We start from the raw sequence: 13,310 nt of genomic DNA on the forward strand, positions 1-13,310 counted from the left end.
GCAACAGAAACACAACGAGCAGGTTTTAAGAGAAGGCGTCCTGCTTTGTGTTGGATTCATGATAAAATCACGCTCACCACTGTCTGCCGAGTTCGCAGAAGGAAGGACCGGTGCTGACCCAGTAGGAGCATCTGTCACAGCCAGGGTTGGAGAAAAGGACACTCAGAAGACATAGACATCCACTTCAGTTTGGTAAACTGCTATGTAATATCACATTTCCAATGACGTACACAGGTGTTGCTCACCTGCCTGTGCGGCGCCTGAGGCCAAACAGCCGATAAGCAGGAGCAAAAGCGACATGCTGAGGTCTGAATCCAGTCAAAATGAAACGGATCCTTCTGGTCCTGCTGAGCGTCTGGCTACGATTTGGTCTATTCAAGGACGCTGCGCCTTTACAGCAGGGTGTGTCTCATGAGTAACAAAGAAGAACTTCCATGAAGCTTCATCACCATGAGTGCAACGTGTTTTACAGAATTATGTAAAGGAAATGAAAGTTCTATTTAACGTAAAATCAACTTTTTTGAGCTTTACATGTTATGTCATTCCTTCATCAAAACAAAAACAAAAACCTGGACTGTTGCTTTGATTCTTTCATTCATGTTTGAGAAGTCCTTTGATCTCCCGTGGCAACCATTCAGCTATGAAAAACACCTAGGTGGGCCTAGCTCCGCCTTCGAGATGAAGCTCCTCCTCAGAGCTGAAGTTTCCAAGTTTCTTAGCTCCTGCCTCACAGAGCGGCCATCCCCAACTCAGCTCCTTCAGACTAGCTAGCAGCAATTAGCAAACACCTGGTGGAACTGCGCATCTGCTGAGCTTATTGTACGAGCTACTTCTCAGTGCAACGCTGAGATCAAACCAATCAGTGGTGGCGGGATTAGGGCTGCTTCAATTCTTAATCATGGAAGTGTGAGAATAACTTTAAGAGGTTCTTTCAATTTGTTTCCTACAAACGTTTGTTAAGCTACTCCAGCATCTATGTCTATAGTTTGGTCTCAAATATCTCTAATAAGTTCACAAGAGAGCTCACTGTGGTCCTGCGTGGCCACAGATTTCAGACAAGATCAACATTAGCCCCGCCCACCAGCTAACACCGGCTAACGCTCTCTTGTGGAACCTATTAAAGATGTTTCAGATCTACAGACAAAGAGGCTGGAGTTAATCAAAAAAAGTTTGTAGTAAACGAACTGCGGTGAATAAAAGATGTCACTGAAGTTATTTATGCACTTTCTAGCCTTTAGCACCTTAAAATAAAAACAACAAAAAAAGATTCATCTTTTTACTTTTATTGGTGCGTCTTTGCGTTCAATAGATAATCACAACTCAGAAAACCACAAGAACTAAAACTAAACTGGGCAAAACATATTACATATTTATGAACAATGCACAAAACTTCACATCTGCAAGGAATGAAAATCATTGTAAAAATCAACCTTTTTGATTTTACAAAATGAGCTGAATCTTAGCGAGAGGCCAGAAACACAGCCAGCTACGGCTACTTCGTCTTTTTGCTGGAGCTGCTGTCACTGCTGCTCGGAGAGCTGGGACTTTTAGGAGAAGTGATAGTAGGATAGGCAGCACTCAGGTCCAGGTTCAGGTTCACCGTTTTTACCCAAGGCAAAGACTTTGAATGGCTGCTGCCAGCTGACGACGCAGAAGACCTGGAAAGCATCAGGAAGACACTGAGCTGTCAGAGCCACTCATCAAAGACATGAATATCAAAATGATTGAGAGCTTTAATCATTTATTTGGAGGGTGTTGGTTTTCTTTGCCATGGTGGGCAGACTTAAGATTGATAATACTGACGTTTGATTTCTTGTGGGTTTAATATTTGGTTGTGCAGTAGTAAGCAGAATCAGGGTATATACATGTTTCAAAAAGTCAAATTTAAGACTGTTAATAGCCACATTGAATGGAATTCAAGACTGAAAAAAACGATGAAAATGGGAGCGGTTGTATTACAATAAACGATAAGAAAAATTGTGACATTTTCTGCGTCTGTTTGTAGATTTCTGTACTTACAACTCCCATAGTGCCGTGCTTAAAAGGTTCTTTTTTGCCCAGATCATATATGGATTGGCAACAAAAGTGAGCCAGTGGCGAAAAATAAAGGGGTTGTCCAGCCAACTGCTGATACATTTGCAGTTAAATGAGCCGTGATTAGACCAATGATCGACTATATAGCCAGAATTATTCCAGCTCATTTGGTCATGACTAGAACAACAGTGGGACTTCTCTACAACTTGCTAAAGAACATTTTTCTTAAAATATGTGGGGGTGGGGAGGGTCTCAGATTGTGGATAAGAAATAATCTAAAATCTATCACTAACTTGTGTGCCTAATTCTTGTTTTTCAAATTCATGCTTGTTACATGACGTAAACTATTAAAAATGACAATTTTCCTAAATAGGGCAACAGTTCTCCCTTCTGAAAGCAAACCTAACGTCTACTTATGTCAGACATTTGCAACACAAACCACAGATGTAAAGTGTGACCTGGAAGACGGGGAGCTTCGAGCAGAGCTCAACTTGAAACTACCCTGGCTGCTGAGTGTGGAGGTCGGAGGTGGAAACTGCAGATTGGCCTGAGAGAAACAGAAGAGAGGAGCAGTAAACTTTAACAGTCCCATCATACCAGATCCCTAAATAATGCAGAGCGTATTATCTGCACCTTCTGAAAGCGTTCCTCCAGAACAGGTCTGAGATCAGGATCCTCCTCCATGGCCTTACTCAACATATTGTTGATAGATTTGTTGAACTGCTTTAACTCTTTCAGTTTGATGTCTTGCTCCTCAAGAGTTTCACTTCTGGTGCTTTGTGCTGTGCGAACCTCTCTGGTCAGTTTGGTGAACTAAAAAAAAAAACAACAACAACAACAGTTGGACAAACACAAACAATAATATATAATAAATTCGACTCATGAAAACATTTTAAAATCTAACCGAAACTTCAGCAGGATAATTTCAAGTTAAAGTTCAAATAAAGTTTGAATATGAAGTTGTGCTGGACTATTTATTTAGATACTTGTGAATACATATCCAACTCTTCTCTTATCTGTTATCTCTTTGTATTCTGTAATTTATACTTTGCTTTTTTTAGATAGATGACAGACAGACAGACAGATAGACAGATAGATAGATAGATAGATAGATAGATAATCAATATGTTTGACACAGATTAGAGTAAAATTGTATCTTACCAAGGAGACTGATTAATTTTCAATAGATATTTTCTTTATAATGCAAAGTTGTTTTGGAAACCTGTATCTTATTCTGTTCCAACTGCCTGTACAGATTGATGTATAACGTGTTTATCAAAGTGTCACAACTTCTTCTCCAACCTGATTCATGACTCTGCCAATTCTCTCCTTCGCAGAAGCTGCTTCTTTGTTCAGATTAGCAATAAGACCCTGTACGTGACGTGTCTTTTCCTTCTCCACCTTCTCTTCTAGCATGAGGCTCTCCCAGGTGCTGTTCATGCTCTGGAAATGGAGGCCGGTACAAAGACACACACATAAACACGCCAGCGCGTGCACACACACACACACAAAAGGCACAAAGGCTTTCACCCAGACAGAGATTCACACCAGATGGGTGTGACACGAGTCCCAGAGCTCATGTCACACTAAGAACCTTTCATTAGTCATGATATTCTCAGCTGGATTTTGAAATATAGTAACAATTATTTCCACATACAGGAAATGAGAACCATGTATAAGAATAACATGGATAACAGCACCTCTATTCCACAAGTTAGAATATACGGTACATCACAATGACTCTTCGTTTGTCAGATTAAAAGTGCCTTTTGAAGATAACAACCTCTGAGCAGCTATCAAACATACTCTTCATTAAACACACATTTCTGTTTTTAAAAATAGGTTTGTTTCGGTCTCATGTAATATTCTAATTTTAAATGTTGTGTTTTTATTAGCTGTAGCAGAAAATCATCACGAGAAAGCGAAAGAGAGGTGCTAAAACATCAGTATTTGTCTAATTAGTTTGTATAACTAGATAAATGTGACGCATAAGCGACATCCGCAAACAGCAACGATGGACAAGTGGGGGGAAATTTCTGCTTCAGAAATCAATCTGGAAAACAGTACTATTGTGTTCAAGTTGTGCTAAAAGGAATTAGCCAATCAGCAAAGCTATTCAAGCCTAGAATAGCATCTCAGTGCTAAACAGTCAGCGTCCACAGTTCAAACTTCTAAAATATATTTTTAAAAATAAGTCACACAAATGATCAGGGCTTCCTGAAACTCTTGAAAGTTGAATGGATTCCATCCTTCAATAAATGTCGTTATTGTTGAGCTCATATGTCTATTTATTCAATATTTTAGCAGCAAAAAGGCATTTTGAATTGAAAATAAAATGGTTTTTGATTAAAATGTGATTAATTAATTACAGACCTGCAATTAACTCCATTAAAAATTTGAATCACGTCCCACCACTAATCAGGTTAATATAGAGGATTGTCTCTCTACCCCAACTCCCCCCCCTTTTTTTTTTGTGATAAATCGCACATTGTAATAAGCAATATTTAGCTGTTGTTCAGTTTATGTTAACATTTTTGTTTACCAGTTTCTGACATGCACTTGCTTTTCGCCCAAACCCTATAGGGAAGCAGCCGACTTGTTTTTCACAGAACCTGAATTTCCTGACGGAGATCTTGAATTTGCCGCTTCTTCAACTTCAGCGTTTCCTCGATGGTCTTCAGCCGTTCCTGCAGCTGCATCTTTTCCTGGTACTCTTCGCCTTAAACAAACATAATCAGTGTTGGTTTTGACCAAAGCATAAGGTTATTAAAGCAATCGCACTGCGTTTCCGTTTCCACACATACTGAATTTCTTCATTTCGCTGAGGCCGTTGCTGTAATCAGAGCAGCGACCCGAAAACAAGTGGATGGTGTTCTCCAGAGCCTTGGTTTCGAGCTCCATCTTCTGGATGTGGTCCTTCATGTCTTCTGACTTCCGTCTGAGTTCCTCTTTGTCTAGCGTGGCCTGGTGGAGAAAACAGGCGGCACAATTCCAGACGTTTTTGGTGCGCAGGGAAGACAACAGGCTCCGTACGTGTGAAAGGCGTCTCACCTTAGTGATGTAGTAAATCTGGGACTTCTCGCCCTCAGAGCCCGCCAGCGAACTCTCCATGATCTCAAAGCGGTTCTTCACCATTTCGACTTTAGATAATTCTTCATTTAATTCCATGCTGGGACAGAATGAAAGGACAAATTAACCTAACATGTCATTTATGTAAACTTTTAATTTAAAAAAATGATTAAAATAACACATTAAAGCATCATTTTTATGTACTGCAGCAATGAGCGATATGGCCTTAAAATTTTACTGTTTTATTTTGTGGTATTGTTGTGATAAGGAAAATGATGACGATAAAAAAAAACTATTTACTATTTATTCTTTAGGTAACTGCCTGGCACTGCATTTATAGCATTCAGCTTCTATGCGCCTCAAATCTGGAGAAAACTTCCAGAAAACTGCAAAACAGCCAAAACACTGAGTTCCTTTAAATCAAGAAACATGTTTAGTTACTTTTGACCCATATTAAATGTTACATTGACCAACATATTTGATGTTTATTGATGATCTTAATGATGGCGCTTGACAAAATGTAATGTTTGTAACTGATTTTCACAGTTGTTGATTATATGATGAATGTGTTTGTGATGTTTTTATGTTTTCAAGACTACAAACTGCCTTGTTGCTGAAATGTGCTATACAAATACACTCGATTGACTGAATTATTGATTGATAGGTCTCTTCCTCATGCGCAATTGTAAATGGGAAAAACATTCCCATTTTTAAACAGGCTTCATACTTTAAAAAGTGTGATTTATATCACTAAGCTGCACACTGTGACTGCATTTAATGATATTTTCAAATTGAATGATATTTATTGATGCTCTCGTGAACAATGGAGAAAATAGAAAAAGAAAATAGCATTTTCGATCACACTGTCAGTTTTGTTCTTTTTCAATAACTGAAATTTATCGCGACGACGTTAAAATCAAATTCTTATCGCGCTAGGACCTTTCTCCACGATAAATGATAAACGATACGATAAATGCAGAGTATGCAGACCATGGGTTTTCTTACCTCAGTTTCTGCCTGTCCAGCTCGGTAAACTTGAGCTGATGTCTGAGCATTTCGGAGTAAACGTGAATCTCTTCCTCCCGCTCTTTCATGGCTTTCTCCAGCTCTAACTTTCTCATCTCCCATGACATCATGCTGTCCGCGTCTATATAGATGATATCCCTGACGCGCTTCACCTCTGTCTTCAAAAGGTTGTTGTTCACTAAGCCATCCTGATGGAAAATACACAAATAACTTGATATGTTTCATGATTATTTTCCCCCCCAATATCCACACTCTGCACTTTTTTTCCACTAAGACAAAGAAGCCAGTTTGCTGCAATCCTGTCGTTAGTTCAAAACAAAAACATCTCAAATAGTTTCTTTTATGATCTTACATGAGCAGATACAATGATCCTAGTTAAGTACAATTAATGTATGGATTGAATTCCATATAACTCAATATTTTCATGCTTTAACTCATCTAAGACATTTACTGTTCATTGTGCTCACAGAAATCCACCCGTTTTTATGCAGAAATGAATGAACACATACTTCACAAAAGTATTTAAACTTCCTTCAAGTTAAAACCACAAATTTTAATGCATCTTTTGAGATTTGGTGTGACAGATTAACACAAAGCAGAACATAATTGCAAAGTTGAAGAAATTGATAGTTTGAGACATTTGATTCATTTTTAACAGAAGATGTTCAGCATAAAGTAGTTTCTCTAAATAGCTGTGCTTTCTTTTCATTTTAATTTAATAGTAAGTAGGAATCTAAGTATTCCTACTAAATTAATTCTTCTATTAAATTTTGTATTTGGTTAATAGAAGACGTTTTTGTTGAAAAAAAATTCTCACTTTTGTTTCTTGGAATAAGCTTTCTAGATCAAATAAATTGAAAAGAAAAACTGACTTAAAAAGTTAAGAATCTACCCGCCTTTTATTAAGATAAAAGAAATTCCCTCTTTGTTTCTTTAAAATGTTGCTTGGCTTAATTTATTGCTGAGCAGATGAAAAAAAAAAAAAAAGCACAACAAAATGATTTAGCATAAGTTAGAAAAACAATACGGCCAGTGAATACTTTCAACTTTGGGATTCTGGACCAAAATGTTTGGACACTGCTGGCGTAATTTAACTTCACACAGAAAAAAAGGCAGGAAACAGCAAGAAGTAAGTAAGTAAGTAAGTAAGAAGACAGTTCTTCTTACTGTATTTGTTCAAGTCAGCCAAAAACTATTCCTGAGTTAATTTCCCCCGGCTCATTGTTCCCTCTTTAGATGCTTAACGTTTAACGGTATCTGGAACGGCACGCCACTCACCTGCTTCTTCAGTTTGAGCTTCTTCAACTCCTTTTCTTTGTTGACACAAAGCACCAACAGGCAGTCAACCTCGTCAGTCAGGTCTTTCTTCTGAGCCTCTAACTTCTCCATCTCTTTCTTCGCACAGCGGATATCGATCTGCCAGGGACACACTCACCATATGTAAAATGTGATAACTCCACTGGAACTTCAAAGGGAAATCTGTGAGGAAGTGCTTTTTCAGACAGACCTCACATTCGTTGAGTGCGTTCTTGAGTATTTTGGCCGTCTCCTTCTTGTCTTCCAGATTGGCGGTCAGCTCTTGAACCTTCACCTCCAGCATCTCGCTTTCGTTGGTGTGGCTGGCACCTGACAGCTGAGCTACTTTCCTCTGAAGCATCAGTACCTTTGCCTCCTACCCAGTGCAGAGCAGAGAACGACATCGAAACACTGACTAGTGTAGAAAAAGCCAAACAGTTTGAGTGCATTTGTGCGTATGATTGTTTTTTCAACATGCCTGATTGTTGTTGATCATCTGCTGTCTGATGAGTGTGTTCTCCATCTTAGTGAGCTGGCTCAGCAAGTTGGTTATGGTGAACTTATTCTTGGACGCCAGGGCTATTAGATTCTTCTCCTTCACTTTGGCACTTTGGAAACTTTGTCTCTGGCGGAACAGCTCCTCCATGAGGTCCTGCTGCTGAGCTTCCAGCATCTGCAGGAGGGAAGGAAGGAAGGAATATTAGAGTGACTGAGTGAATCATAAAGAACATCTTTTTCATACATAAAGACAAATGTAGACTAAAAAAAAAAACACTTCAAATTATTATATGGATTAATTTGGTTTCAGGCGAAAATAAAGAAAAAGTCAATGAATATATCTGGACGCAGACAAGCTGAGAATAAGGTTTTTTTTGTTTTCTTTTTTAAGAAAGAAGCAGATAAGAGCAGTAAGTGGTCGGCGTTCCGGTGGCACACCTTCATTTCCTGTTCTGTCTCCAGCAGGATCTGCTCCATGTGCGCAGCTCTCTCTTCCTCACTCAGAGCGCCCTCTGTCACAAGCCTCAGCTTCTCCTGCAGCGCAGCTTGGTAGGCCTCACCCTCTAATAACCTAAACACACACACACACACACACTGCAGTAACATGCAGTAACAGGCAGGGTCTTAGATTCAGAGATGCCTCCTCATATCTCACTGACCTATGGTTGTTGATGTCGATGTCCATCTTCATCCTGGAGATTTGGGATGTAACAGACTTCATATCGCACCTGTTTTGATTCAGCGTGGTCTTGTAACTATCAAGCTGCAGGATAAACAAGTCTTTAAAAATTACAAATCATGAATGGCAAAAGCAAGGAGGAGCGGCGTGTGCTTTGAGAAACTGACCTCAACCTGCATCCTGGCCAGGTTTTCCTGGTGTTTCTTCAGCTCCTGCCGGAGGACGGCCTTCTGCATCCTCGCCGTAGCGATGTTCCTCTGCAGCTCTCTGTTGTTGCTCCTCTCCGTGTCCAGCTTGTGCTTCATTTCCGCAACGCAGGTGTTCTTTTCCCTGGTTTTCTGCCTGCCTTGAGCGATTTGCTGTAATGAAAAGAGAAGTTAAAAAAGAAGAAAGAAAAAAAAACAATAAGCTTTTTTTTTTTGCAAAAGTCCCGTTGGATGTAGAAATACAGGTAAGTAAAGCCAGTTGTAGACGTCTTACAAATGAGCATCGCTCCATGTCTGAGTCGAGTTGCTTTTTCTGCTTGATGGTGTTTTCACACAGATGGAAGAGATGCTGGATCTCAGCGCGAGCTCGCTGTATGTTCTCTATGCTCTTATCCAACGCTAGCTGCATGGACAGAATGTTCAGAATTCAGAATAACAGAAAACTACAAAAGAAGGCCTCCAACTTAGCAATGAAACTATTAATCGTTTTAATCACGATTAATCAATTACTGAAATGATCGTCAAATAACTTAGTAATCGATTAATCGTTAACTGCAATATGCAGGCTCAAAGAAAGGCCATTTGCTGAAAGAACACTACGAAAGTACAAAATCTTACCATGCCTTTGTGGTCTGGTTTCTAGCACAATTTTCTCAGTACACTTGACAAGAGTAACTTACAAGTAACTTTTCAGCAAGATATAGGATATTTTTTAAGCAAATAATTCCTTAATATTGATGAAAAAGTAGCTCCACTGGTATTGTTTTCCTTATAACATGGGAAAATGTCGTGTTATAAGTAAAACATAAGACATGTTATTTCTTGTTATGCTTCACTTAAAAAAATATGTTATTTTCTTGTTTAAAAAAGCAATTGAATCATTTGTTTATTTGCATCTTTTAGTGCATGTTGCATAATAAAAGCTAAGGTGGTTAAATGAAAATCTGCAGATTGACAAGTTTTTTTTTTTAAAACTGGCACTTTTTTTTTTAAATTTGCCAATTTTTAAAAACGATTAATCAATACTCAATAGATTAATCGTTAGTTGTACCCCTACTCCGAATGCAGACTAATTTCCACTATGCAAAGAAAAAACAAAAAAAACCCACAAGGACCACAAAGTAAATGGAAAATTGAAACAAATGCCAGATCAATATTTGCCATACCAAACTAATACATTCAGTAACATGCGCAGTGTGATTACTATGTGTTCTTACGTTACCTGGGTAGACCTAGTCTCTGTTAGCTCTTTGTCAAGTGCTTTGCGCTTCTCTTTGACCTCCAGAGTCTTCTTCTCTATAGTCAGAGTGAGCGACTAAATGAGACACACAGATGGATATTAGCTGAGGAGGCACAAGGATGATGCCAAAGCTGCAAGTGTTATTTAGCAACCTTGATCTTATGCTCGTCCATTTGGGTGTATTTCATGATGACCATTAAGTCTTCGTCCTTTTTAGCCGCCTCCGCTAAGAGGTTCTCCATGGTCTGTTGGTCCAGGTCCATCTGAAGCCGCAGCTCCTCCAGATTCTGCGTTGCCTTCAGCTGGCTTTTCTGAAGACACAGAAAGAAGAATCAGAGGCAGGTTTCACCGCTATATTGGTTTCTCTTCTTCAAGTCATGCTGTGTTCAGACCTCTATCCTGTCCATCTTCTCATATGAAGACTTGATCTCTCTTTCGGCCTGAGCTGTCAGCTGACAATAGCGGCTCCGCTCTCTCTCTGCCAGGGTCTTCAGATGCTTTGTCACCTCAAGCTCTTTTTCGTTTGCCTTCATCAGAGCCTGTACACAGTCAAACAGACAATGTGATAGCATAACTCGGCTCTATATCTAAAACTATGTACAGACACTGACCCACAGTCAGACAGTGACACTGTTTCTGTTTTCTTATATTTTCCACAACTTTTGGCTCTGATATTCAGTGTCATCATGTATATCCAGCATAATTCTGTTTCAGGATTTTCCTGATTGTAAATCGACTTGCAACTTCTGTGCAATCAGTGGTGTCAGCTACGGGAGGCTACGTCCTACTAGTAGGATGGCTGGTCTCTACTTCAGTTTAATCAGAATAGAAATAACAACAGGTAGGAACTCAAGAAGACTAAAAGCTGAATCTGTATGCTTACTTATGTGCACGGTTATGTAACTGGGTCAAAGCGTGAATTCATTTTAAAGTGAAATTGTACAGAATATGTTTCACAACACAGGTGGAAACGTTTCCATTGTTTATACTGTTTTAAATCACAATAACCTGATACTTTAACATTGGCGTGTACTTTCAAAAGCCAGTGTATGCGGCACATTTAGAACACAAGGTTAGCTCCAACACACTCACCTCAGTGTTAACCAGCTGTAGCGTACACCTCTGGAGGTTTTCACTCATAAGCTGCTGTCGATCTCTAATTCCCTTAATTTCATTGTCCTCTTGCAGAACCTGCATCTCAGCTTTATAAATCTGTTGGCGACAAAGCCATAGAATTCAGAAACTGAAACTACAACCCCAGTGTTAAAGAGATGGACATGGTCAATGACAATAAACAGGTAGGCTGTAGACTTCAGTTGATGCTCAATTGGTATAGGGTCCAAATAGTGACAGAAAAATACATGCCATACCATTACACCACCAGCAGCATACCGAACTGTTGATACAAGGATTAAAGGATACAGTTTTGCCATGTTGAAACTCAAACTTAATCATTCTTGCTGAATAAAATACTTAAGTTCAGCCTGTTTTACTTTAGTGTCTATTGGAACCAGAAAAATAATATTTTCACCACCATCTCCTCATCTTACCACCAGTGTAACCGGATCCATTCTGCGTTGTGCTGGTTTTAAGTTATCAGGCCATGACACGGTTTGTCTTTAAAAAGATGATTTCTCGATTTTTTGAATACTGGAGAGATCTAATATGTTGTTTGAATTTCTCTTTAAAGGCTGAAAAGCGAGGTTTCTGATTTGAGAATTTAGACTTTATGTATATATTTGGCGACTAATAAAATTAGATTGATCATATAAAAAAAATTCGTTGTATTAGTGGGATATTTGTTTCTGTTATTACATTTACATGAAGACGTTTTAATTACAATCTTTGTTTACACAGTAACGGGACACATCGAAAACGCGTAATGCTCTCGCCACGCCACTAGTTGGCGCTAGGTTCTTTGAAACTAAGTGCGCATGTGTTTAAAAAAAAAAAAAAAGTTCTACTTGAAAGCACGTCGATTCGCGTTTCTCCTATCAGGTGCCGTTCCCCCCAGATACTGGGGGAAAACACGCACTATGTGCGTCTGGTTAGAGCGCAGTTGGAAAAAAGTGGGATAACTTTGCTGAAACATGTTGTTTGAGCTTTCACGGTGTCCGTAGTTCTCTAGACAAGAGCGCGTGCTTGTTAGGAGCGTGTGTTTTGCCACCTGGGCGGTGCGGAGCGGTGAAGAGACGCCGAGGGAACCGTATCTGATGGGGAAACACGAATTGTAGTAACACCAGCATTGCCAGTAGTTTCTTCTTCTGTGGATTGTGGGAAGCAGCTATGTTTTGCGTCACGCTATGCATGTGGTAAGGATTCCCTGACAGAAAAGATCCATTTACTCTGTTTACAAGACAACGGACACCGGTACGTTTCAGAAACATCGCACTCTGGAACCCGTTTTCAATCTGTGCCGTCGCAGAGAAAACATTCGGAACTCTTCCGTTTTCACCCGAAATTGTTGTCGCGTAATCAGGGCCTCGGTGTCAGTTACACTCTGCGTTTCGGCAGTTGTAACCGATAAATATAACGGATGAATGTTTCAAACAGCTGCCCCTATGTATTGCTATGGCAGGCCCCAATTAGTTAATGCTCCATTTAAGTAAACAAAAGACAAGAAAATGCCTGAGAAACAACTTCCTAAAATAAACAAAATATCCTTCAAATTAAACAAGAAAGAAAAATTCATTTGATGTTTACTTCTACTTCTCAAATAACTGACAAATGTTTCAAACAGCTCTCAAAAGTTTGGTGTTTTTAAACGCTGTAATGTTTCACGCTGAAGATCTGTTTTGACTTTTAATGCTCATAATTAGCCACCGGACAGATACCCATACTTAGCTTAAGCTTATTATACATTTGAGTAAAACATGCTGCGCGTGCAAAGGTAGCTCGAGGGAGTTTTAACTGTCCGTGACTGCCTTACCTCCTCCATTAGAGCTTTGTTGGCGTCGTTCAGTTCAGGAAGAACAAAGCTATAATCCCAGCCAATTTCATATAATATTTTGTCAAACTCAGGGTCACTAAACTTATCAAAATCACGGCTAGCCATTGTTTCTGTCCTGCTTGACAGCGAAGTCTTCCGAAACGTCCTGAAACAGCAGGGACGCAGTTTTTGTCCTTTACACTGTTAGCAGTCGCCCTTGGCAACCGAACGCGCTTACATCACCACAAGAGGGCTGCGCGCGACAAGAAACGATGGGCTCAACGTCTTGCTGCGTTTCCTCCGGTGATCGAAAAGAGCCACAATGTAATGTTT

The 13,310-nt window shown here is 39.5% G+C and overlaps 1 protein-coding gene across 2 annotated transcripts; it reads right to left on the bottom strand.

The window, feature by feature from the left end:
• Positions 1 to 1,267: 1,267 nt before the first annotated feature.
• ccdc39 (coiled-coil domain 39 molecular ruler complex subunit) lies at positions 1,268 to 13,288 on the bottom strand. Of its 2 annotated transcripts, XM_032565414.1 has the most exons (20): positions 12,978 to 13,284; positions 11,141 to 11,260; positions 10,441 to 10,587; positions 10,201 to 10,359; positions 10,031 to 10,123; positions 9,083 to 9,211; positions 8,770 to 8,961; positions 8,583 to 8,686; positions 8,362 to 8,494; positions 7,904 to 8,098; positions 7,637 to 7,801; positions 7,408 to 7,545; positions 6,109 to 6,317; positions 5,086 to 5,203; positions 4,839 to 4,998; positions 4,647 to 4,753; positions 3,337 to 3,477; positions 2,668 to 2,847; positions 2,493 to 2,581; positions 1,268 to 1,658 (listed from the first exon to the last, which is right to left on the bottom strand). In XM_032565414.1, the coding sequence occupies exons 1-20, from the start codon at positions 13,101 to 13,103 to the stop codon at positions 1,493 to 1,495; spliced, it is 2,871 nt and encodes a 956-aa protein (XP_032421305.1). In that variant the 5' UTR covers positions 13,104 to 13,284; the 3' UTR covers positions 1,268 to 1,492. The 2 variants fall into 2 exon arrangements, with proteins under 2 accessions (XP_032421305.1, XP_032421306.1); XM_032565415.1 differs by lacking the exon at positions 3,337 to 3,477 and having other exon boundaries at positions 12,978 to 13,288.
• Between the last annotated feature and the right edge of the window lie 22 nt (positions 13,289 to 13,310).

The sequence above is a fragment of the Xiphophorus hellerii genome, chromosome 6 (assembly GCF_003331165.1).
Source record: "Xiphophorus hellerii strain 12219 chromosome 6, Xiphophorus_hellerii-4.1, whole genome shotgun sequence".
NCBI lineage: Eukaryota > Metazoa > Chordata > Actinopteri > Cyprinodontiformes > Poeciliidae > Xiphophorus > Xiphophorus hellerii.